This window comes from Furipterus horrens, unplaced genomic scaffold (genome assembly GCF_987537825.1).
Source record: "Furipterus horrens unplaced genomic scaffold, mFurHor1.1.pri manual_scaffold_4, whole genome shotgun sequence".
Taxonomy (NCBI): Eukaryota; Metazoa; Chordata; class Mammalia; order Chiroptera; family Furipteridae; genus Furipterus; species Furipterus horrens.
The window spans coordinates 156,923,210-156,948,872 of NW_028327174.1; the positions used below are offsets into that span (position 1 = coordinate 156,923,210).

The 25,663-nt window shown below is 40.0% G+C and overlaps 1 protein-coding gene across 1 annotated transcript in view; it reads right to left on the bottom strand.

Annotated features, from left to right (window-relative positions):
* TRPM3 (transient receptor potential cation channel subfamily M member 3) overlaps positions 1 to 25,663 on the bottom strand; it is a gene marked incomplete at its 5' end in the record, with an annotated part of 281,767 nt that overhangs the window by 82,582 nt on the left and 173,522 nt on the right. The window contains 7 exons of the mRNA XM_090275220.1: positions 5,726 to 5,893; positions 8,768 to 8,996; positions 12,609 to 12,898; positions 13,825 to 13,854; positions 17,851 to 17,991; positions 18,146 to 18,181; positions 25,265 to 25,315. Of these exons, the coding sequence (XP_090131346.1) occupies positions 5,726 to 5,893; positions 8,768 to 8,996; positions 12,609 to 12,898; positions 13,825 to 13,854; positions 17,851 to 17,991; positions 18,146 to 18,181; positions 25,265 to 25,315 (945 nt within the window). The remainder of the gene's footprint in view (positions 1 to 5,725; positions 5,894 to 8,767; positions 8,997 to 12,608; positions 12,899 to 13,824; positions 13,855 to 17,850; positions 17,992 to 18,145; positions 18,182 to 25,264; positions 25,316 to 25,663) is intronic.

Genomic DNA, 25,663 nt, shown 5'->3' on the forward strand with positions numbered 1-25,663 from the left:
GAAAGCCCACAGGGGTATTTCTTGACTATTCTTGTCTCTCCCACCCTGAGGACCTCTGGAAGAGGTGAGTGGTGCAAGATACCCAGGATTCTGAGAGGGAGAAAGAGTGTTTCCTGGGAAAGCCATGAACTTGTCTTTTCTCCCAACCCAACTCTCCCCATGTATACCGTGAAACAGGAAGACCTGGGTTAAAATTATGTCTTCATTCATGCTAATGACTCTTAAGTCAAAGGTAAATTGGATCACTAATACCTAATTTATTCAAAGGTTATGAGAACTCCAGAGGTTAGTTATTGAAGTGCCTAGTGCTCAGTTTGGTTAGAAACATCTCCCCAACCCTTTGGCATATATGCCTTTGTTCCCTGATCTCAAACACTGTAGAACCCAAGTTACTGCTGGTGTTAGTTTCACGGCAGCTCCTGGGAACACTGCCTCCCTTTGCATGGCAGAGTCAACCAGATGAGACTAGAAGAAGTCAGGCCTGACCTGGAGAGCCCTCATCTCAAGCTGCTGGAGATCTCCTTAAGACCTGAATTATTTCCTTCTCATTCATGGCAATAGCAGCAGCAGCAACAATAATAATGATAAAACATTGCAGAAAAGGAAGAATTTGAGGAAAAAAATAGAGACATTCTGTGTGGATGGCAAGTGACAGGATGCCTAAAGATGGCTAAGATCCTAATGGTGAAAAGTTTCAGGCTTTAGGTCACACAGAAGGAGGATCGAGTCCTAACTTGGACACTAAGAGTCCATGACACCTTGGACAAACCTTGTAGCTTCTCAGAGACTTAGTTATGTTGTCTGTAGAATGAGGGTGATACTAGCACCTGCTAGAAAGTTGGTCTACAATCAACAAGCATCTGGCACTGAATAAGTGCTCAGTGAGTATAATAATAGCTAGTCTTTAAAGTGGCCTGAGACTCAAATACAGTTGACTGAAATGGTCTAGTTGGTATCTCTACTAGAAAAAAAGTATGTTATCAGGCATCTATTAAAGTGTAATTTATTGGCTTTAATTCTTTCAATATCATCTAGGTTAGTTCTACAATGTTTGTGAAATAAAATTTTCATTAAATGGAAGAACAGGGTAAAACCTTTTAATTGCTTAGAAACTGATAAAGATTTGGGACAAGAAAAAGAATTAGAAATACAGTTTTGGGGTTGAGAGCTCTAATTATATAAATAATTTAAGGTTTTTTTGAAGTTGAGAACATAGACAACCACTAGATAATTCTGGTTTCAAACAACCTTACACAAAATACAACATATTAGTTTCAACTCTTTTTGCCATTGCCTCACATATGCACTTCACTCACCTATGTAATAATCACAAACAATTTACCTGTAACCAATAGGACTTCCAGAGAAGGTAAGTTCCATTTTTTTATGGAAGCTTTGGCTAGAAAAGTACTTTGAGTTAATGAATAGGTAACATTCTATACTATGGCCTATTTAGGTGTTGGTTTTGATCAGTAAGTTGAATCAATCTTACTGATGGATATAGCAAATTAGAAAACAATATGTTATTGATCATTGACTCCAAGAAACTTTGAGATTACATATTTGTCCCTCTATAATTTATAATTTATGTAACATAAATATAATTATCCTCCTTCTGTTTACTTATTTATATGCTCAATAATACAATGCTATTTGCGGACACAATGAGACGACAGTAAAGGCAGCTTGGGAAAGTGGCATCTTCAGGTAGCCTCTAGGGACAGTGGCTTTCTCAACAGAATCATAACAATGCCCTGGGTTTGCGGACATGTTGGGACTTTCTTAGGCAAAATGCAAGACATTTATATGATGATGCACGTTTAACAATAACAAAAATACAAAACCAGTTTTGCCTCTGTTATCCAGCTATATTCCAAAGTGAATGCATTTTTAAACTGCTTGTCTTTTATGGGTTTAAGTAAAGCATTTTTGATATTTTATTAATTTTAGCCTAAGCAGCTTAAGTTGCTGATTTTGCTGATTTATTTCTCTAGAAGTCAAGCATTTCCTTTGCTTACATTCCTTAAAGCAGAATGTAACAGGGTCAAGTGCAGACAAAACTGCACAATATAAATTTGAAAAATCTTTGCTGCCTGCATGCAGATGTTGTCTGAACTGAGCTATTAAATGCTACCAAAATGAAGCAAACCAAGGAGGATATTTCATGTGCAATTTCGGAAGGACTAGGAGAAAACGTCCCTTTCCAAGAGAGGAAATATGGTTTTACACAGACTCTCAAATATTAATCCTATAAAAACCTGCATTCTCCAATCCTGTCTAGGGTGAGCCAGCTATCAGGATTTGAGCAGTGACAATATTTGTCATTAGGATCCAGGGAAACTCCAGCTTAAGGATAACTGCTGTCCAGCCATGATTCTGCCAGCCCATAAGTCCCTTCCTTCCTTTCCTTCTTCCTGCTGTTTCAGCCCGTGGGGAAGAAGCTCAGGCAGAAATGCTATTTTGGTGTCTTCTAATTGGGTTCTCAATGAACAACTACAGAGTCTATTCTCTGGGAAGCAGACTTTGCTCTTGGTGCAGAGATGCATGTTTATTGTGGCTTCTTGAAGGATCAGCCCTCCAAGCTATGGATTAAACTGGAGAAGAGAACTGCCTTATTTGTTTTCTTTCTTGATGCCAAACCAGAAAGAATACTGTCTCCAGGTTCTGGCTACCTTCCTAAAATCCTTCCTTGAGCCTTCCTAGGAGTATACCAATGTCAAGGCCATGTCTTGACATAGGGGCCCCATGCATTACTTTTGGATTCTCTCTGTTACATGGTGGACCAAACCAGCTAGGTGCCTACACTTGAGACTAGGGGGAAAAAAATTAACATCCCTTAGCCTATCAGCTAAAAGCGTGGCCAATGGAATCTCTCTGCCTGGGTTCTAATGCCAGCTTTACAACTAATTAGCTGGATAAACTTGGGCAATTGAACATCTTTGAGTCTCAGCTTCCTCATCTGTAAAATGGGATAAATAACATTACCTACATATGGGACTGTTGTGAGGCTTACATGAGTAAGTGTGTGTGATGCATTTAGCACTGTTACAACAATAAGAGCAAATGTTTATCAAGGCTTACCACATGCTAGACAGTGGTCTACATAGTTTACATGTGCACTTTTTATGCAGTTTGCATGTACTTGTAAGCTATTCTTATATTAGATGTTAGACGTTAAGAAACTCTGCCTGTGGTTCCACAGTGATTTGGTGATGGGGCAGGATTCTGCACCCAGAACACACACTCTTTACCCCTCTGCTGAAGTAGTCAACAAAGAGTCTGCAGCACTACTAGGATGCTTCAGCTAATTATCAAAATATTTTCTATCCAGAGATCAAAGTTATGGTAAGGTCTTTAGGGAAGACAGTCACTCCATCATAGAGGGAAGTAGAGACTCCACCAATTTTTATGAGTTGAAACTGAAAGTAAATATTGGCTTTAAACTTAGTGAGTCAAGAGTTGTGAAGCCTTAATCAATCAAAAGGGTGGCCCCATGTATGTACCCTGCTCTATATGGGGCTGAAATTGTGCCCGAAAACAGATCTTTAGAAAGGGCCTATTAGAAGGAGATACTGTTCATTTGGAGGAAAAACAATTCACAGAATTGTTCCACTAGGATAATAATGCAAAGGCCTTTTGTCTCCTGAGCTAAACCAATTTTTGTATTTTGCCCCTTACAGCTTCTCTTGGTCATCACAGTCATTGGTCAGAGTACTGGGTAGGGTGGGGAATATCAAGGAGGTCCTATGGAGTTGTTGCGTGAGGTCTCCAAAGCTATCAGGTTGGTGCAAAAGTAGTGTCCGACATTTTTAAAAGAAAGTTTTTGATAGTATTTATTAAATTTGTGCCTCTTCTTATACTTTTTTGATGTCACAGTGATTAATTTATACCTTATTTTTTCATATTATTGAAGTATTGTTCATAATCATCCACAATATTTGCACCCATGATTGTCCCATCTAAAGACCACAATAGAAATGTTTTACTCTGTGAGTTTCATAAAGGTGCCAATGCAAGTACAGCAGCAAAGTCTATTCAGAGCGCTTATGGGGATGATGCAGTGACTGAAAGAAGTTGCAGGAGGTGGTTTTCCCATTTCCACAGTGGGGATTTCAGTTTCAAAAATGAGCCAAAATAGGGTCATCCAGAATAACTTGATTCCGAAGTGTTGGAAGCTGTTGTCACAGAAAACCCCACCATTACCTGTAGGGATCTTGCAGAACAATTTAATGTAGCCCATACAACCGTGCTACACCAACTGAAAAGGATCAGAAAGGTTTCAGTAGTTGGAAAATGGGTCGCACACAAACTGTCTCCAAGGAATCTGCAACAGCACGTTGCTTGCTGTGAATCATTGCTTTTGCAACACCTTCGGGCACCATTTTTAGGTAGGCTTGTTACAGGTGCTGAGAAGTGGATCCTTTACCATAACGTTAAGTGGATCCTTAACCATAACATTAAATGCCACCGATTGTGGGTCAGTCGATAAGGAAGCAGAATTCAACAACCAAGAGGAGGACTTCATCCCAAGAAGATCTTGTTGAGTGTATGGTGGGATATGGAAGGAATTGTCCATTACGAACTGTTAGACAACAATCAAACAATTACTGCTAATCTTTACTGTGAACAACTTCATCCTTTGAAAGCAGATCTGAACCAAAAGCGACCCTCCTTAGTCAACAGAAAGGGTGTCATCTTCCATCACGATAATGCTCACCCTCACACAGCTCGACTCACCAAAAATTTCTTGAAAGAGATTGGTTGGGAAATATTGCTTCATCCTCCATATTCTCCTGACCTTGCTCCTTCTGATTATCACTTGTTTCGGGGACTACAGAACCATTTTGATGGTCTTAGGTTGATATCAAGAGAAGAGGTTGAACGTGAGTTGGATTCATATTTTGCTTCAAAACCTAAAGAATTTTACAAGTGTGGCATGTATAAGCTAGTTGACAGATGGAATAAGGTTCTAGAAAGCAAAGGAGGTTATGTTAACAAATAAATATTTTCATAATCATGGACTTTTTCATTTTTAAAATAGACCTCAAAATCAGACATTATTTTTGCACCAACCTTATATGAAGCCTTGTTTGTCCCCTTAACAGTGTGTAATATTTTTAGACCTTGGATACAATCCAGCAGCAGTCACGCTGCTCAGGCGAGGGCTGCAGAAAGCTGTCCCATGCCCAGCTGCCCCATTCCCCCTGCAGAACAAAGCACCCGTGCTCTATAATTATACCAGGAAGAGCTAATAAAAGCCTCCCATACAAACTTCAAAATTCAATTAGTCCTGTATTGTGATCCTGATCCCAAAGACTGATAAAGGCTTCGCTTCTGATCAGCAGAACAGTTCCAGCTCAGGGAAGCCGGCTGTGCCCAAATCACCAAGCCCTCTTCCTTCTTCATGTGCTAAGGCTGCCACATCAGCTGGTTGTTGAGAAAAAGCTGCCTGTTTAGAAAATTTACAGTGCCTTGATTTTGAATTTCTTCACGTTGTCCTACACCACTGACCCTGGCTGAAAAATTTCACATAGAATCAGTTCCTAAAGTCATATTATTTGTGCACAGAGAGGGCACTTCCATAATACCCTGGTCTCACTACCCAAAGGAAAGCGCCTGGTGGGAGGCTGGCCTCAAGAGTTATTGAATCTTAAGCCTTACAGATGGGACAAGGGGATGAGGGATTCTCCCCATATACAACAGTAACTGAGTAGTATTTTCTTACTGTCAGTTCCATATCTTCTTCGTCTTTTTCTTTGGTAGGCTTTTCTGGTTCTTCTGGCTCCTTCTCTTGAAGATGGATTTCCTGGGCCTGAGTCATATAGGGCATGTCATCTTTGTTCTTGAACTCCAAGCTGAGAATTGAAGGAGGAAGTAGAATTCCCAGAATTACCTAAAGTAATAATAATGATAATAATAATAATCACATTCAAAGGGTTAAGATTAGAATGGTTGCTTAGAATCAGAGGGCCTGGGGGTGTGGTATGTGTATGTGTGTGCACTGTATGTATGAGTGTCGTGTGGTACCCTGCGTGAGGACCTGCATATTTGAATAACTAACCATACACATTAATGTTACAGAGTCATTTCTGTCCACCTTGGAACAGCTATGCACCAACAGCAAGCTTCTTTGCTGTAAATGTCTTTGTCACAAGCATTTTTACTGTAAAACTAATCGGCCATAAGGCAATTTTGCCATCAAAGATAAAATAACTGGCTAACAGTTTGGGTTGGCAGTGTGCTCCCATTTTTATGTTACATAAATCTTAGCTCTCATAATGGTCCTTAGTAGACACGGCTGTCTTAAAATAGTGAATGATAACTGCTCATACTGACTTGATAGAAAATATGGTTATAAAACTTACTGAAAGTGTGAAATAAGAGAGTGTAAAGTCAGATTCCATGCTACTAGAATATGATAACTGATATATCAATTTGCAAATCCTTTTGTAATTTGAAGGTGCAGAGCTGAACCCACATGTCACATAGAACTTTGGAATGTCTTAGACATGTGACAATATGCCAAGAATAAGAACAACAGTTAAGAGGCTCAGCTCAAAAGAGGGGACAAATCAACAAGCAAAAAATGTGTGAGTGCTTAAATACAGCCCACAAAATAAAATCAGTTATTTGCACAGCATTGCCATGAATCTACACACATTTTAGTGAATTCAAACATTTTGTATTTTGCAATAGTCTTCTTAATTTTGTTATGAAAATGAATTTCATTATGTCCTTTTTTAATGCACCCTTTTGTTTTTAATTATTTTATCTTTTATGAGAACATTACCTTATGGCCATTTAGTTCTGTGAAGAAGAACATGTTTGTGGCAAATAAGCTCATTGTAAAAATACCTAGAACAGTTTTGTGCAGTAGCTCAATCTGATTTTAGAGGAACAGAACATCTTACCCAAATATACATTACCCATTTAACACTCACTTTGCATGGGGGAAACTAAGGAAAAAGAGAGACACCACCCAAGGCAAAAATGGGAAAGAATTGAGATTCCCATTTAGCCATTAGATAGCACTTGACATGGTGAAATAGAGTCATATGTATGTCAACTGGAATTTATTTGCTAATGTGTCAAGTGAAGTTAATCATATCATCTGGTTATCTCTAAAAAATGCTGACCTAAGTTGATCTAGAGAAAGCCCATGAAAGAAAAGCATGTTACTCATTTTAGAGCTTTCTCTATCCAACAGAAACACACAATTACCCACCCCAGTGGGCTCTGCATTCACCATGATAAGCCCCTATTCAAATACTCCAGGTGGGTCCAGCACAGTATTTCTCTCATGTACAAGCAACATGCTTAAATGTCCATGTAATGATACTAAATACAGTGCAATTTTTCACAAGAGGGCGACCTCACTCTCCATTTGCCAGGAAACGAATGCATTTCTGAATGTTGATACTGACATCTGACTTCTGTTCCCTGAATCTCTCTCCTCTCCCTCCAATCCTAAAATGGTTCTGCTGCATAAGGCTCCAGAATAGGAACCAAGGCGAGGGGCAAGGAGGATCCTAAAGGGTAAGTAAAACTGATTCTCAAATACTGAGTAAGGGACAGCCTGTGCTCAAATCCCTCAGGGACTTGGGAGCAGCTAAAGGAAAAGAAAGAGCAGTGACCCTGAACTCAGGGTGTCTGGCAGGCTGGAAAAGCTCAGGTGGCATGCTGGCAGCTTTCAGGGGACATGACACCCTGTCCTTGGAGCTGAGAGCTAGACGTGGCAGTCACTAGAAGTGCAGCTATGAAATAGCCATGAGCCACTTCATGGAAACCTTCTGTGACTCCAGGCCCAGAGCCCATGGAAGGGTGGAGTGAGGGGGTGCTGGTTTAGTCAGGGTGGCCTCAGCTATTGCTCCGGTCTCGTGGCTCTTCTGCATTGGGCTGATCTCAGAGTTACCCAGATCAGGTAGTTCTAGCTAAATAGGAGCCTGGTTTCACTTGTAACAGCCAAGCTGTAAACAGATAAACCATTTTAACACATTTTAAAAATATTCCTCCTCCCATTTTTACTATCTTTCTCTTACTTTCAGTTTAATGTTTTCTTTGAAAAACATTAAGAAAACACAGAAGAGCAAAGCCACACATCATCCTTCTTATACTTCAACCCTAGAGTTAACACTACAATTTATGGTGTATCCTTCCTAGTTATTTTTTTTAAACAAATTTATACAGCTATAGCTATACATGTACATGCTTAAAAAAACAAAACAAAAATGGACTTAGGTAATAAAATGATCTGCAGCTTGCTTTTCTTCACTTAAGAATGGATCAAGATTATCTTGCAATGTCTTTACATAAATATATCACTGTTATCTCAGTTTTAAAAATTTCTCAAGTACAGTGGAGTAAGAGCCACTGTCTCTTCATGACATGATGTAAAGGAAACCAGGGTGCTTGGTCTCCCTCAGCAGGGGACAGTTGCCCAAGCGACTCCGTGAACAGCATAGCTTGTGCCAGAGCAAATGGTACCCCTATGGTACCTGAATGTGACTATCACTTTTGGATCTTCTGAAAAATATTAATGTCTGAGCACCATCTCTTTTGACTTAGTAGAATTTAGGGAAGGTCTTAGCCTCTATATGAAAAATAAAAAATCAAAACTCCACTGTACAGAAGATCCTGATGCCCAGTTGGGGTTCAGAGTCACCTTCCTGAGACATGAGAATGCCTAATCCCATCACATATTTAGCTTAGAAAACTCCAACCAATCCTCTGGTGCTCACAGCCAGTAGGGCCTTCTGGGTGCACTGACCTTGAGGCCTGAGTTTTTGCGCATCCGGAGCCGGCCCATCCACATGTCTGTGAGCAACATCTGGCTGCACGTGTGTGCAATGAAGTCACGGTGCTTGGCAGCTACGGCGAGCTGCAGGCATGTGGCATTGCTCCAGTTCTTTAGCTCGTACGTCAGCAATTTCATGGCCAGCTGCTCATCCTGCTTGTAGGACTGGTCCAGGAGTTCCACGGCCAGCTGGCCAAAGTCCCTGAAAAAGAGAATGTCAAGAGTCATCTTTAGGCCATCTTGGAGACCCACTGGCCTAGTCAAATGAGGTAGGTTCTGAGTGGTCTAGTTGTTTCTTATAGGGTCTAGTCTCTTTATTCATTCATCCAGCCAATATCCATTAAACATCTCTATGTGCCAGACACAGTGTTTAGAACTGGGGTTGTGAGTCAAATGAGGTGTGATTCCTGCACTCGAGGCCTTCAGTTCAAGGTATACGGATGGGGACCATAGACCAATAAATCAATGATAACAGTGCAGTATGTCTTCTTCAATGTGACAGACCTCCATTCAAATCTGAGCCTTGCCAAACACAAGTGTGTGATCTTGAATAAGTTACTGAAATTATTTTCCTTTAGTTGCAAAATATGTATAACAAGAGGATCTATTTTTGTTGTAAGCATTTTTGTTGTACAGCAATTTGTCTGTAGGACAATTTCACCATAAGAGATAAAAATAAGAGGTTGACAGTTTGGTTTACATTGGCAAACTTAATTTATTTAAGCTAGTTGTCAGTTTGGTTTCATTTCTCCATGGAGAAAGTTCACTGACTTCCATTTTTATATTATATAAATCTTAGCCTTCATAATGGTCTATACAATAGTGAGTAGACATGGTGTTCTTTTTTTTAAATTTATTTTTATTTTTTGATATGCTTTATTGATTATGCTGTTACAGTTGTCCCAATTTCTTTTCCCTTTGTTCCCCTCCACCCAGTGATGTCTCTCCCTCCAGTTGACACCCACTGTTTGTGTATATAGTTCTTCTCAACATCTTCCTGTCTACTCCACTCCCTCCTACTATGCTTCTTAATTTCTGTACCATCTCCCTCTCTTTCCCCCCTTCCCCCTCCCTGCTGACCTCTCCCATAATGTTCCCCATACCTATAATTCTTTCCCACTCTCATTGCCTACTTAGTTTGCCTGTATTTTGGTTCCCTAGCTTCTGTTGTTGGTTGTTGTGATACAGTTTTCATTTTAATGTTCATAGTATTGATCCTCATTTTCCTAAACAAGTCCCTTTAACATTTTCATATAACAGTGGTTTGGATCTGATGAACTCCTTCAGCTTTACTTTGTCCTGGAAGCACTTTCTCTGCCCTTCTATTCTGAATGACAGCTTCACTGGATAGAGTAATTGTGGTTGTAGGTTTTTGCTTTTCATTACTTGAAATATTTCTTGCCAGTCCCTTCTTGTCTGAAGAGTTTCTTTTGAGAAATCAGCTGATAGTCTTATTGGGACCCCTTTGTACGTGATTCTCTTCTTCTCTCTTGCTGCTTTTAAGATTCTCTCTTTATTCTTAATTTATGACATTTTGATTCTAATGTGTCTTGGTGTGGTTCTCCCTGGGTCTAGTGTTTTTGGAACTCTCAGTGCTTCCTGGACCTGTAAGTCTAGTTCCTTCCCCAAGTTAGGTAAGTTCTGCTTCATTATTTTTTCACATAATTTTTCAATTTCTAGTTGTTCTTCTTCACCTTCTGGCAACCCTATGATTCATACATTGGCTTGCTTATAACTGTCCCACAAGTTTCTGAGCCTCTCCTCATTTTCCTCACTTCTCATTTCCTCTTTCTGCACTGGTTGACTGTTTGTTCCCTCCCTATGTTCCGATTTGTTGATTTGATCCCTGGTTTTCTTTCCCTCACCACTAGTTTTGTATGTGTTTTTGTTCATTTCAGCAGGACTTCATTTCTTCCCCATCTTGTTTAAGATCTGCTGTTAGGTCTGTAAGTGCTTTTATAACCAAAGCTCTGAACTGTGCCTCAGAAAGATTTCCTATCTCCTGCTTCATTAGATTAGATACTTGCTTTCTGGTCAGCTGCATCACTGGGATCTCTGTCATGATCTGTGCCATCCTCACAGTTTTGTGTTTACCTTTGCTTCTGGGTGGGGCTTTCACACCTTCTACACTATAGGGGGTGGAGCCCCATGCACTCGTCACAACTGGGTGACCCTTTTCACTACGCTGTGGTGTTTTCTGTGGGAGTGGCAGTCCAAGATGGATTCCTGCCGTTCTCTCTCCACTAAGAGACTGGGAGCCTCCTCCTCTGTCCCCACCCCCATGGGCCTCACAGTACAAAGCAATGGGGGTCTGCCTTCCCCGGCATTGCAATCGCAAGCTGATGGGTCTGGTCTGCATCCAGGTGTGCTCCCCAGGCACTTCTTGCCTCCCCTTAAATACAGGCCGTCCCATCACCATTGCTGTTGCTGCCATTACCAGCACAGCCTGACCTTTCTGCCCCAGCTTCACCCCTCCTACCTGTCCGGATGAGCACTACTTCTTTATAACTTCATACATTGGACTTCTATTTATTTTCTGGAACTTATGGTTATTTCTGGTTTTGTGGTAGTTTTATTCCTCCTTAGTTGTGGAGGGAGACAGAGCGTGTCAGTCTAGGCCTTCATCTTGGCTGGAAGTCTGACATGGTGTTCTTAAATAGTGGATGGTAAAAACTACAAAAAGTCAGATTGCACACTATTCTAAGATATGGTCACACATTAGTCTGCAAATCTTTCAGTGAGTAGAGTCATCCTCCACCCATCAAAACCAAGAGTTTACCAAGCTATGGCAAATATAAAATAAAAGTAAAATACTATAAATAAAAGACTTCAAAGACAATGTATTTTCCCTTTTTGCCATACAGTTTATAAATTTTATTTTTAATTTTTCAGGTTTCATTATGTCCTTTTTAGTGTCATTTGTTTATTTTTGTTATTTCATCTTTTATGACAAAATTGCTTTACAGCAAATCAGTTATGTAGTAAAAATGCTTGCAGCAGAGATGTTCACAGCAAACATGCTTACAGTGAAAATACCAGACATATTGGGGGTGCTTGAAAGGGATGAAATGCAATTCTCTGTGTGTCTGTATATACCTCCATATATAATACTGTGCCCTGGCTGGTTTGGCTCAGTGGATTGAGCGTCGGCCTGCGAGCTAAGTGTCGCTGGTTCGATCTTCCAGTCAGGGCACATCAGAGAAGGAAAACTCTGACTCCAAAAAACCTCCGCTGCCTTGCGGCATACCTCTTCAGGGGAAAGGCTAAGGGAGTAAACCCCGACAGAAAATCCGGAGCCGGAGTCCCTAAGGCGGTTTGACGTTGTAGTCAACACCGGCAACTTCTGCGGCGCACCTGAAGCCAAGCTGTATTGACTCCGTCTTTCCCTTGGACCCTTCAGCTGCGAAGAGAGGGGGGGTCTGCTGCATGGGCAACAGCAGACCCTCCATATCACCCTGCCCAGGCTCTGTAGCTTCAGCTTCACTGGAGAGGACACTCCAGCGTCATCGCAAGATGTCGATTCAACACGGGAGGAGACAGATACCGTGTCACTCCCAAGTCGGACTGCACAGCCATTCTCGGCGGTGCAGATAGACTCTTAAGAAGCTACACCATCGTCTCTCAAGACGGACGGCTGCCGATGAATAATGCTGTGCACCATAAATAGAAATTCTTCATCTCCACCCTCTCTGTGCACTACTGGGGAAACTTTGCCTCACCTTAAAGTTTTAGCTGGCTCAGACCCTCCATCCAGTATTACGGGCCTACCTTCCCTTCTTGTCCCCTGATTACCCTGTTTTCTGGGCTGGCCAACCTGGAGTTGTGGTTCAGCTCCTGGGAGATGTCATCGACCATATCATTTTCAGAAGCCTCATGAGCCATGGCTTTGCAGAGCTTACAGGCCACCAGAGCCTTGGCCATGGCCTCCTCGCCATGCTGCCAGAAGAACAAAGCCATCTTCTGCCGCTTCATCAGGACAGCCCACACCATCAGTTCGTGGAAAGGGAAAGGGAAGTGGTTGATCTCAGGATCATCCAAGTCAATGTCTACCTCTTCTTCACGTTTCTTGGTTGTCTTCCTTCCTCGCCTCAAGGGAACATCGTCCTGTAATTTTAGGGGGAAAAAAAACCAACATAGAGGTGGAGTTAGAAATTACTCAATTAAATTCATAAACAGTGATTGTATATTTTACTACTGGCCCAGCTCTGACAGATACATAAATGGACTACAGATCTACGTTATTTGATTGTGTTTCACTTTATTGTACTTTGCAGATGTTGTGTTTTTTACAAATTGAAGGCAAGACCCTCCTCCAGCAAAAAGATTATGACTGGCTTTATTGCGGTGGCATGGAACCAAATCCACAATAGATAGCTCTGAGATATGTATGTCTGTATCCTATCCCAGCTCCAATCCTAAGAGAACTCACAAGCTCATACATGTCTAATTTAAAAACAAGTTAGAATAGCATATGCACAGTCTTATGGGAATATGTCATTGTTTTGCTTTAATTTTTAAAGAGCATTTTTAATGAGCCATTTTCTTTTTACTTTTGTCCATTTTCTCCCTCTGCAGGTAGGGTTATTCATCCCTCAAAGGACAAGGACATTCTACACTTACATTTGCATATACAACAATAACCACATTAACAAAAGATGGGAAGAAGGTAATCTATCTTGAGCTTCTGCATACCTTGTTAGATGCATTTGTGAAATAGTTCTGGCCTTTGGATCCATTGCCATTTCTAAATACCGATGAATATATTTTGCTCTCTGGAATATATATATATGCTTCCTTGGTTTTCAAGTTAGTATTTCAAATAGGATTTATTTCCTTGTTTGCAATGCTAATGTAACCTCATGGTGAAATTTTCAAAGCTACTGCGACCTATTCCCCCAACACTGAGAAAATTTTTACTTCCTTATTTTAGAATTATGTACTAAGCCTTATGACTGAAGTGAACTTATGTATATATTTAAAATGTGTAGAAAATAGAAAAATTGACACTAATAATTTGAGCAAACACTTACCTCCATTCCTAGTAGTTTCAAGGCTTTGGGCTGTTAAAAAAATTTCATACACAAAGTTAGATCTTTGTGAAGATCTAATGAAATAATTTCATTGTACTGTATAGTATTTATTTATTTCACTAAATAAAACACCACAAAGGGAACCAATTAATAGAAATTCTTAGAGAATTAGGGATTTAGTGATTTTGGTGAATCACAGAAAATTAGAAAACTTGAAAGGAATAATGTGATTGCTTAGGGGTAGAATCTACAGGTTTATCAACCCTTTCATGGACCAAAATTCCTTCCATCTTCCTAGAACCATCCTGCTTGGAATCTTCATGACAACAAGCACTTGAGTGAGCAATGAAACATTCACTCAAACCATGCAATGTTTCTCAAACCTCTGAAAGACCTCTATTAGCTGGAAACTTGGGATATTATTCAGAAATATATGCTTAGATGCTTCATGCTGGATGTCTCGCTATGCTGCTATCCAGTAGAGCTGGGGTGAGTGGGGCCAGGGCTCAGATATTGGTACCAAAGGCACTGAGTGGCATTGAAAGTGTCAGCACATATAGAAGCATCATTGGTCATGCCAGGGATGTGCAAAGTAGGCACAGATTAAGATGAACGGAGAAGCAACTCAGACAATTATAGAAACTTGATTTATATTTCACAAGGGGAGATACAAAATTACATCTTAGAGGTCAGAAATTCTAATTCTATGTTTTAAGTGTTACAGAATGGTTGGGTGCCATCTTGAAAGTTACTTGAGTAAAAAATAAGATTACAGAATTTACAGTTCTTCCAAATTTTATTTGACCATTCAAGGAGGAATAGCTTGTACTTGTCTCTCTCCCTTTCTTCCCCTTTTAGCTTTTATAATCACCACTAGTATGAGATTTGTGATTTTAAAAAATTTATATTTTCAGTGTTTTCATATTTCTCTTCTAGCACCACCAAATACTTATATAATCAGATGATAAACTTTGGTAAAAATGAAACTTATGCCTACCACCAGCTATAGTAGCAGTTCTCAAAATGTTGTCCAAGGACCATGAGACCCATTCTGGGGGTGGGTTGTAGGTGGGGTCTTTCCTGAGTGCCTTCTAAGGGTCTGTGAAGTCAAAGCTATTTTCACAGAATCACTAAGATGTTATTTGATATTTATATTGTATTAATATTTGTACCGATGGTGCAGAAGCAATGGTTTGTAAAATTGCTGGGTGCCTTAGCAAGAATGAAGGCAGTGGTACCAGACTCTATTAGTTATCATTAGATTTCACTGTTACACACTCAAAGTTTAAAACAAAACAAAACAAAACAGTTTCACTTAAGAATGTGCTTTGATGAGGCCTAAAAAATTACTAAGTTTATTAAAAATGTAATCTTGCTAGTAAAAATGTCCTTTTGCTATTCCGAGGGGTGAAATGGGAACTATGCATAAAGCACTTCTGCTACATACTGAACTTGGATGGTTGTCCTGAGGAAAAACACAACAGGGTTGTTTGGACTGAATTATGGCCACTCTCTTTCATGAACGAACATGTGAAGGAATGACTGGTGGACAACTATGGTTATTTAGACTTGAAAGGCAGGCATTTTAGAATGAACAAAGTAGGACTGTCATTTCAAGGAAAGCAATTCACAGTATTGGTTGTCAGTGATAAAATTCAAACTTTCAGGCAAAAAATAGGATCTTGGAAAACTTGTCCCCACCCTTTGATCTTGACAGTTTTTCAATACTTAAAGACTATTCTGATGAAATGGAAGGTGATAATAAATGCAAACTTTGAAATTGTATAATGAAAACATGTCAATGTTTAGAAGATCTGCACATAACTTAACAAACCAATATTTTACAATCTATGATGTGAAAAGATTCATAGAAATTGAAGTTTGCATTTTAATATTCAGTATAAAAAGTTCATTGACATGCTTTCAGATTTTATGTTGCAACTAATCTTCAAGAAATCGCCTCTTGTTGAATTTTTATATATCAAAAAAGAATATCTGCAATTATCTGTAAAGATTTCTTCCTTTTTTTAAATTAAAGATTTTATTTATTTATTTTTAGAGGGAGGGGAAGGGAGGGAGAGAAACATCGATGCATGAGAATAATATCAATTGGTTGCCTCCTGCATGCCCCCAAACTGGAGACCTGGCCTGCAACCCAGGCATGTGCCCTTGTAACAAAGGGTTCCCAAAAGTCCCCACAGCCCATGGTTTTGGGAATGAGGGGGAGGGGACAGTGCAGCCTTTAAGGTACTTTGCATATCTATGGCTGGTAGCTAATTTCTTAGTTATGTAAATGGCTATGATCGCTCCACATGCCAAGGAGATGGGAGGGGCTTTGACCATAGAATGGTGATGAAAAAGCTCAAGGGGCCTGTGCGAGATTCCTGTGGTCACGAATGGCCCCCCTACTCACTGTGTCACAGGCTGTATCCAGGGGTTTAAAGTAAGGCAGCAGCCATGTAGGGAGAGGGCCACGTGGTTTGAAAGGTAGAAGGAGCCATGCAGTCTGAGAGAAGGAAAAAGTAGCTATGCAGTTGGTAGGAATGATCTGGTCATGAGGCCTGGGCTAGTAAGAAAGCAGGCACACTGCTGCTTTATTTGTGCCAACTCCAGCTGACTCAGAAGCCACCGAGGACTCTGTCTTGCAGACCCAGACTCTATCTGGACTCTTGCAACTCAGGACATGTGGAGAGGACACTTTTAGGACTTGTGCCTTTCCTGGACTTCACCATGATCTAGAGTAACATGGCACATGCTTTTCTGGACTATTATATTGAGGCTGATGACATCGTGCCCCAGATCCTGAAGGAGAGAGCTGACAGATAAGGAACAGGGATCCACTGGGTTTGATTTTGGCTTATTGCCTTTTGGGGATCAAGAAAAGTTCTAGGTGTCATGGGAGAACAGGGCTCTGAGCCCTGTAAATAAAGACCTGTTTTTCTCAACACTAACTGTTGGGTCTTAAATCAAGGCGCCATGTGAACAAAGTCCCTTTTGCTTGGTAACACCCTGACTGGGAATCGAACCAGCAATCTTTTGTTTTGCGGGATGACATCCAACCAACTGAGCCACATTCATCAGGGCTACTTCTTCCTTTTCCTGATATATCAGTCATATTTGTCACGTAGTTGTGACAGATTTTCTTCCTATATTTCAACCAAAACAACATCTTGCAACAGACTGAGTGCAGAAGTAGATATGAGAATCTAGCTGTTTTCTGTTAAGCCAGACACTACAGAAATACGCAAAAAAAGGATAACAATGCTACTTACCACTCATTTTTGTTTTTGAAAATAGTTGTTTTTCATAAACATGTTATCTATGTCAATATATAATGAATGGACTTTCTATGGTCATCTTAAAATGAATTAATAATTATTTTTAAAAGTATCAACTTTAATTTTCAGCATAATAAGTATTGATAAGCACTCAACATTGATAAAAGCTTGAGGGAGTTCTCCATCATTTTTAAAGTTATAAATAGATCCCCAGACCAAAAACCTTGAAAGTTGTTGAGGTACATAATAAGATTAATTTGAATTTCATGGCTATTCTCTGATCTTTAAGGCTCACTGTCAGTGCCAGTTTTTGATTTGAATTGGACCTAGGGAGGAAAAGAAAGCAGTTTACTATCACCAAATAGATTTCTTTTTTCTTTCTCTCTCTCTCTCTCTTTCTTTCTTTCTTTCTTTCCTTCTTTCTTTCTTTCTTTTTCTTTCTTTCTTTCTCTTTCTCTCTCTCTTTCTTTCTCTCTCTCTTTTCTTTCTTTCTCTCTTTCTTTCTTTCTTTCTTTCTTTCTTTCTTTCTTTCTTTCTTTCTTTCTTTCTTTCTTTCTTTCTTTCTTTCTTTCTTTCTTTCTTTCTTTCTTTCTTTCTTTCATTTAAGGGATCTGATGGTGGAGGGAAGAGTTGGGGCAGTTGCCTTCTCATCTCATTTCCCACTGGGAGAGAAGGAAGCCGCACCCCAACTCTGTCGCATCCTAATCCTCCTAGGAGTCCAGGGAACAGAATTTGCCGCAAGCCTCACCCTCTTGGGGCCAAAGAGGTTGTGGTAGAGCGTCCGGAAGCGCTTGCGCGTGTAGTTGCAGCGGTAAGCGCCGCCCATCAGGTACTCGATCACCAGGCCGATGTCGATGAGGCTGATTCTGTAGTCTGGGGGCAGGTTCCCCTGTCAGGAGAGAACGAAACAAACAAACAGATCCAAAAGACAGCGTGATTTACTAGGGATTCTATTCCATGCGTTCTGTAACTATTTTAGAGTAAAAAAAAAAAATTAAAAAAGAAACATATGAATGTATTATTATGCTGGTTAATTAATTCACCTTAAAATAGATCCAACCGAAACCTGGATATTCTCGCTTGGAAAGAAGACATAAGTTAAATAAGAAGATGCAGTAATCGTCGGCAATAACAGAAAATCAAAATATTTATTCAAGTCTTCAGCTGAGGAGAAAAAAACACCAGTGTAGCAGAAAGAAACACAAGGCTAGACAAGGCAAATGCTATCGCTCCCAGACACTAGAAATTCCGTTCCCCAGATGCTCCCTAGGCCCCTCACTGCTCAGCCTCTGACCCAGGCCTGTCACCACTCTCTTGCTGACAATTTATTTCTTCACACTCACTAAATGAAGACTCCTTCCAGAGGTGATTGTTATTACCAGGGCTTGCATTAGGTGGGGTATGCATAGAGTTCAGATCTCCTTTAATATCAAACTTCTATTAACAATGAACATTTGGCACCTTTTCATGAAAGGAGAGCAGGATGGATGTCAGGATGAAGTCATTTACGATCATCCCTTGTGCTGAAGGAGAAAGCAGGGAAGAATAGCTTTATATTTTAAATTGTTTCATTTATCTTCGTATTTCCAGTGCCTGGTATATGGTAGGCATTCAAAATGCTTTGTGTGGTTGTATTGAAAACATGAATGAGTAAACCACTGAAATTAACTGATGTGGTGGGATCAAGTCTCAGTTTGGGGTGTTTTTTTAGTGTTGTTTTCTCAGTAACAGAACTAACTAGCCACACAGTGTGTGAATCAGCCCTGGTTGGGAAAGCCTCAGTTAACTGCAGAAACTTCACTTGAAATATGTGTCTTGCTGTATCTTGCACGGGCAGGAATGAATGGATAGCAGCTGATGCAACAGCCCTAGTGGATGAGATCCCCGTGCCGCTCTTTCAAGTTCCTTGCTGTGTGTAGACTTAGTTCTCATGCCATCCCTTGCACTCTACCTATCTTAACTTGGGGCATAAGGCAGGTGTGGAGACTTAATCTGAGCTGGTTGAGCAAAGTGGGACTGTGCGAAGGGCATCCTAGATGAGATGGAAGCACTTTGAGCCACAGGACCCTGCCCATCCCTGACCTTGGCCCATCAGAACCCATTTCATTAGCTCAATTGTCTGTTCACAAATAGGGTCTCTGCCCCTCTCCATCTTTCTCAGAATTTCAAGATCTCCTTTGTCTGAAGGTTATCTCATCAATGTAACTGAATTGTCAAATTAAGCTATCCTCAGGCTATCAAGAAAGACCAGTTGTCTGACTTCTTTACACAAAGCAAGAGAAAAATAGAAAAAAAAAATTTAGAGGAGGTTTTAGTTGAAGATTGTAACTTTTGAGGTATTCCTCTTTCCATAAACATTAAACTGAGGTTAAAAATATTACCTGTGCAGTAATTTTTCTCCATTATTTTGGGACAAGTTAATGAGGCTGCAGTTTCTGTTTCTTTTGGCTCTACCAGACGGTGAAGCAGTTCTGGTATTTCAAAAGCAGAAGAACCCCAGAGCCTGACACACCCGAGTCTCTCATGCATTTGGGTCCTTTAAGAATGACCTTCAGAGAAGGCCCACCCCATCTGTGTTATTTTCCTTGGCACTGTGAAGTAGGCAGTGTACAGAACACTTGCTAGGAGTCAACTGCTGTGGACTTCTGTCTGTCCTTAACACATCAGCCACTTTCCCTCACCGCCTCAGTTTTCTTCCTAGTAAAAAGGGCTGGACTTCTTTGCCTCTATGGTCTGTAATGTACCAGGTTTCGAAAAAATCCCCAAAGGATTTTTTGTGATGCTGTTGAAAGGCAGTCATAGCAAGTCTATGAATTTGTGCCTATACTTAATCTTGTAACAATGTTCCTAATTTGAAAGGTGGGTAATATTGAGTCTAACACCTATATATTTTCTTTTGAGAAATACATATGTAGCATTAGTTTGAATTCCAAAAACAAGATCCAGTATTGCCTGAGGGCCAATATTAAATGGCAATATTTATACATTTGAGGTGTCTGTAAGAGTGGGAGTTGTCTTGAAAGTGGTAATAGTAAAATTCAAAATAAATAAAAATTTAAGAGGGGCAAATAAAACATTTTCTTCCAAATAACTTTATTCATAAAGGGCTCTTAGCTTTATAGACTGCCAAAGGTGAGGAATTCTTTTTTTTTTAAAGAAATTTCTCATATAAAGGTTGATTCTTTCAGAGTGATGTATGATCTGGTCTGAAGCAGGAGAAAGGATTCAGAGACTATCCTGGGTTCTCCTCAACTTTCAGTGAAGGCCAGAAAAAAAAGGGGGGGCCTGCATTTTGTTTGACCACAAGGAGGCGATGTTCACCTAACCAAAGCCAATGAGGGTTCCTCCTCACCAGCGTTTGCCTGCCTGCTGTTTCATGTAATAAGGTGACATAAACAAATACAGAGCAGGTTGGAGGATTTGGGGATAAGGAGAGTCAGATGTGTTTGTAGTGATACCTGGAGGAGGGAAAGCTTACTTTACCAGGTAATGTGTTTGAACTCAGTCTACAAGACTGACTGCAGCTGTTTGTTTGTTTGTTTTTTCCAGAGAAATTAGTTTCATAATTTTTACTGGGAAGAGTGAAAACCCTTTGTGGAAGATGAAATAGATTTCATAAAATGAATGAAATTGCAATAACTGTGTACTGGGTGACCTCTGAAGGGGATGGCAGCATGGGAGCCAATGGCCTTGGCCACCTGTGACCCTCAGGTGTTAACAGATGTGCAGAGAACAGTCAGCAATATGACCCTACAGTGGAAAGAGCACTGGGCTGGATTGTGAGCTTGACCAGACCACACCCTTCCTCTGTACCTCAGTTTGCACTTTGAAAACAGACAGTTTGAACATAGTTACTTCTAAGGCTTTGTCTATTTCTAAAGGCCCAATTACCTGACTACTACCTGGCGGGCTGCTCTTATGTCTACGCTGCCAGGTCCCTGGGCAAACTCTTGTCCAGAGCTTCCAGGGTTGATGTAGTTTTCACTAATCTAATCCCCTGAAGTTTGCTTAGTGGAGCTGGGGGCTTAGAGACAAGGGATGGTAAAGGGATGGACAGGGATGGGGCTGTGCTCAGCACATCCACCTCCTCTTGAAAAAGTAGAGAAAGTGAGTGGCACCTCCCATGCCACAAGTAATGTCCAAATACCTTCTGGAGGAGTCTTCCTTTGCTTGGGTCTTTTCGAATAGAAAGTCAGCAATGATGCTGGTGTGCTACTCCTGCCTGCTGTTTCTGTTATTTTCCCTCCCCTTTTTGGTAATTAATTTGGTAACTGGTAACACCTAAACACTAGTTGCCCATTTCATGCCTTAACAACACACAACAAGCCACATGATTTCAATAACTTGATCCACAGAATAGAACAGGGAAGCTTGGGTCTAGGGTTAGATACAACTTGAAACTTGAAAATGTGGTCCCATTTTTTCATATGAGCTACTACTCTGAAGCTAAATTTTAATGCATGCCATACCTAATGATAACAATTAATTAAAAGACTAGTTTAAATTCACTTAGATCTGCTTTTCTAAGTGCACTCTTTTTTCGGATATCAGCTTATGATATCACTATCAGATTTCAGCTGTTTAGGAGACTTTTTTTTTGAAACTTATAACAAATCTTCAAAACAAGATTGTTTCCTTCTGATGTATGGTAGGTGTAATGACAGCTGGTTGTCATGTTTACCAAGGAGGAGTGTGGAAAAGGCTCTCTGGCAAAAGTTTATGAAAAAAGAGGAGGACATTCCTCCAGTGTTTGGCATAGTAATAGACTGGGTAACTGATCTTATAAAAAACAAGAGTGCTTTCATAAATTTCCATGAATTTAGGAGAAGGGATTATAAGATGTCCTTTCTTTACCCAAAGTGTGTCTGAAATGCTTTTTTCTTCATTCTGTAAAGCTCTGTGTCTTGACTTCCATGTGAATGAGTTTTAAACTATCATAATGTCACACTACTTCTATATAAAACTTAAATACCACACTCCTTTGGTGAGGAGGGACAGTATAGGTAATCTGAAGTATTAGCACATTTAATTCTAACTACTACTTTAAGACATACAGAGGCACAAATTGAACAGACAGCTACTAAAATGGCAGGTTAGATTTCATGAAAAAGCAGACAGACTCAGGCCACTCTGGTTTAATAAGCATTGGTACATCCAATGGATTTATGCATGAAAACAGTTCAGGGAATTGGGTTGGCTTCTATCATTTACAGTTTCTGATTGATGCTGAATAGCAACTCTTTACTTCATTGCTCCTAGGTTGTTCCCTTGGTATAAATAATTTGAGATTTTGAAACTAGCGTGGGAGAAATTCTCCACACTCAATTCTGTTCATTTCAAAGGACAGTTGGACTTGTAGATGTCACACTGGTTAACTTATGATGGTCTGATAATTCTGAAATGTATTTTCTAAGTTCATATGGGTTACTTACATTTCATTACCAAACACTGTGCTTAAGGTCCAGAACTGTGTTCATAACTTATGAACAGCATTTTGTACCAGGGTTTATTACTTACTGATTAATTTTTTTTGCCACAGATTAAATCAGTTAATATGTACATAAAGTCCTATAATCATAAAGCACAAAGTACACGCTAATTATTATGTTCCTTAATTTTGACAATTGTTAAACTGTTCAAGATTTTTTTTTTTAGCAATTTAAACCTAGTTTTTATAGCCTTTGAATATTTTTTTGACTTAAATTGCTGGAAGTCTTTGGGAACCAACTGAGGAAAATGTGCCCCAATATTAATTTCTCTATCATTCACTTCTTAAAAAAAAAAAACACAAACAGACCCCTTCATTTTCAGCTCCTTTTTTCATGTAACATAAAATGCAGACCCTTCTAGCTCCTTTGGCTATCATTGTTATTCTTTCCTGCTCTCCAATACTCAGATGCTCATTTTTATCACAGAAATAGAGTCTGCATTTCCTGCTTCTATTCCCAAAGGAAGAAACTAAACACAGGCTTTCTGTTTCTCCCTACCTGAATGGCAGTTTCAACTGCCAGGTTAAAAGATAAATTGTTCCTAAGCCAATTCAGTACTATTCTGGGTGATCTGTTATCATTTTTTCCCCAGTTACCAAATTAGTAAGTAAATAAATTCTTATGCAGCTATATTCTTGGTCTAGTATTTGGATAACACTTAAAATAAAAAATAAAACTGCTCCTAATTAATACTCTTTCCTCCCAAATTCTTGCCATTCTGTTCTTTTCTGTTAGTTATTATTAGCTAAGAAGTTTTTTAAAAAAAATGATGCCTTAAAAATACTTTACATGCCTTTTAATACAAGTGATATCAACAAAGACAAGAGGCAGCTAATGGGATTTCAGATAAGAGAAAATGATATTGCAAAGCCAAGCCTGGCAAGGAAGAAAACCTACGAGGACAAGGAGGGGTTCTGATTATTTGTACTCAGTAAAATCTAACTACAAAATCCCTTTGAAACTCATGCAAGGTGTAGAGAAGCTGAGTGTTGGAGGTGGATGAGTGACTTTATTTGAAGGTTTGGATGGGCCGATGGCTGGGACTGAGGAACAAAGGAACAGCTGTCCCCTCAGGGAGCCTTACCATTCCTTCAGTGACACAGAGTAGCTTAAGGTGGGGGGATAATAATTAGTTTAGAAAAATATCAAGACATTTTATTGAACACGAGCAACAACTATCTTGGCAAAGAATACACTTCGGATGTGTACACAGTCTCTGCAATACAGCCCCCTGTTTAGTTTCTAGGCAATTTTCAGCCAGGATAAATTAAACAAAATGGGAAGACCTGAGGGAAATAGAAATAGGTTTGTGGCGGGCAGGGGTGCTTATGGCTTGAAATGGGGTGGACCAGGGAAAGAAGTGACTTTGGTAAAATGGTTGTTGGGTCGAACTGGTTACTAGGGACATTATAAGCAGATCCAGGGCCTTTGCTTATCCCTCTGAAGGAAAATGAAAAAGAAGCCAGAGGACACCTACGGGTCAGTCCTAGCCAACAAATCCCAATGACATGAAGGAACTGGACTCTATTCTTGACCTTACTTTGTAGCTTTCTCTTAGTATGTCTCAGAATTTGGTGAAGAGTTGCTACAAATTTGTGGGTGGGTATACCTCTGTGTGTGTGTGTGTGTGTGTGTGTGCTCGCGCGTGTGCAAGCATGGGGTGGGGAAAGTGCCATCATCTATTTTGTCCATTGGAGTTAAAGTAACACTGTCTGGGAAGGATGTCAAAGGCTTAGAACCAAAGCTACCTCCAGAAGAGATTGTACAGGGCAAAAGAATAAGCATTTGGCTAAGTTTAAAAATAACCTCCCTGTGACTCACTCTTATCATCTATACATGGGAATAGTACTATATAATAACTAAACAATAATAATAAAATAATAATTCTACTTCGTAGAATTGTTGTAAAGATTGAATGAGCTAAGATACATAGAAGGCTTTGATTGGTGTCACACATCTAGCCATCACTAAATATCAAGTATTATTTTATTATTAATCAAAGGTTCTGAGTTCTAATGCTAGCTCTTCACTAACCACTTAATACAGCTCTCACCTCCTTACATTTCTGCCTCTCCATCTATAAAATGGGACTAAATATACTTGATCCAAACCTACTGGCTTTCTTTCCCCCATCAAAATTTTAGATAATGAATGTGAAAAAAATATATAGGAAAGAATTAAGTATTAAAAAAGCGGGATAGATACATGTGTTTTAGTTTGTTTCTCTGAGACTATTTGAGCTATCCTTACTACACGCTGTATAATGCTAGATGTGACAGTGGCACATTACCTCAGGAGCTACTAAGTGAAGATATCTCTTATGGCCAGGTGGACAGCATGGAAACTAGTTCCCCAAACAGTGAGGGGCATATGGAAAAATACAGGTAATGGCATAAATCCACATGGCATGGGGCAAATGCCTAGAGTTCCACTATCCAAAAGCATTATGTCCAATGAAAGCATTTAGAACATGGAGACTGGGGATAAACCACAGCTGCACCGTAAGCAGAGATGTCAGAGTTAAGAGACATACACACACGCCGTGTCCTGCAATGAGGGGGTCTGGCAGGGACAGGAGTACTCTGGCAGCTCATGCAATGCAAAACGCAGGTGCTTTCTAATCACAGGAAGCAGTCAAGACGGCCTCCGACGTGCAGTCGAGAGGGTTCTTACCTTTTTGACATCCCTGACCAAGTGGTACAATGTGTTTGAGGGCCCATGTCTCTGAAAACAATAAAGAAGAATCAAGTGGTTTTGCTAGTCGGGCTCTCACTGGCAAGGCTAGAAGGATCTGGAAGGAAGGGTCTGGCTGGAGAGGGACAGTCATTAAGATGAACCTTGTTGTAGTTGCTCAGTTGTACCTGCCTTTTCTAAAGAAACACACTGGCAGAATTTTGGATTGTGGTTCCTCAAGAGAAAACATTTGAGGCTCTAAGTTCAAACTTTATAAAGGAAGCCATCAACTCTGTTGACAGCCAAACCAAGACATCATTTAAGGGACTAGTTTGCAGCAGGTGGGGACAACGGGGCCAGTTTATCGCATTAGAAAAACACTGGCACATTGCCAATTGT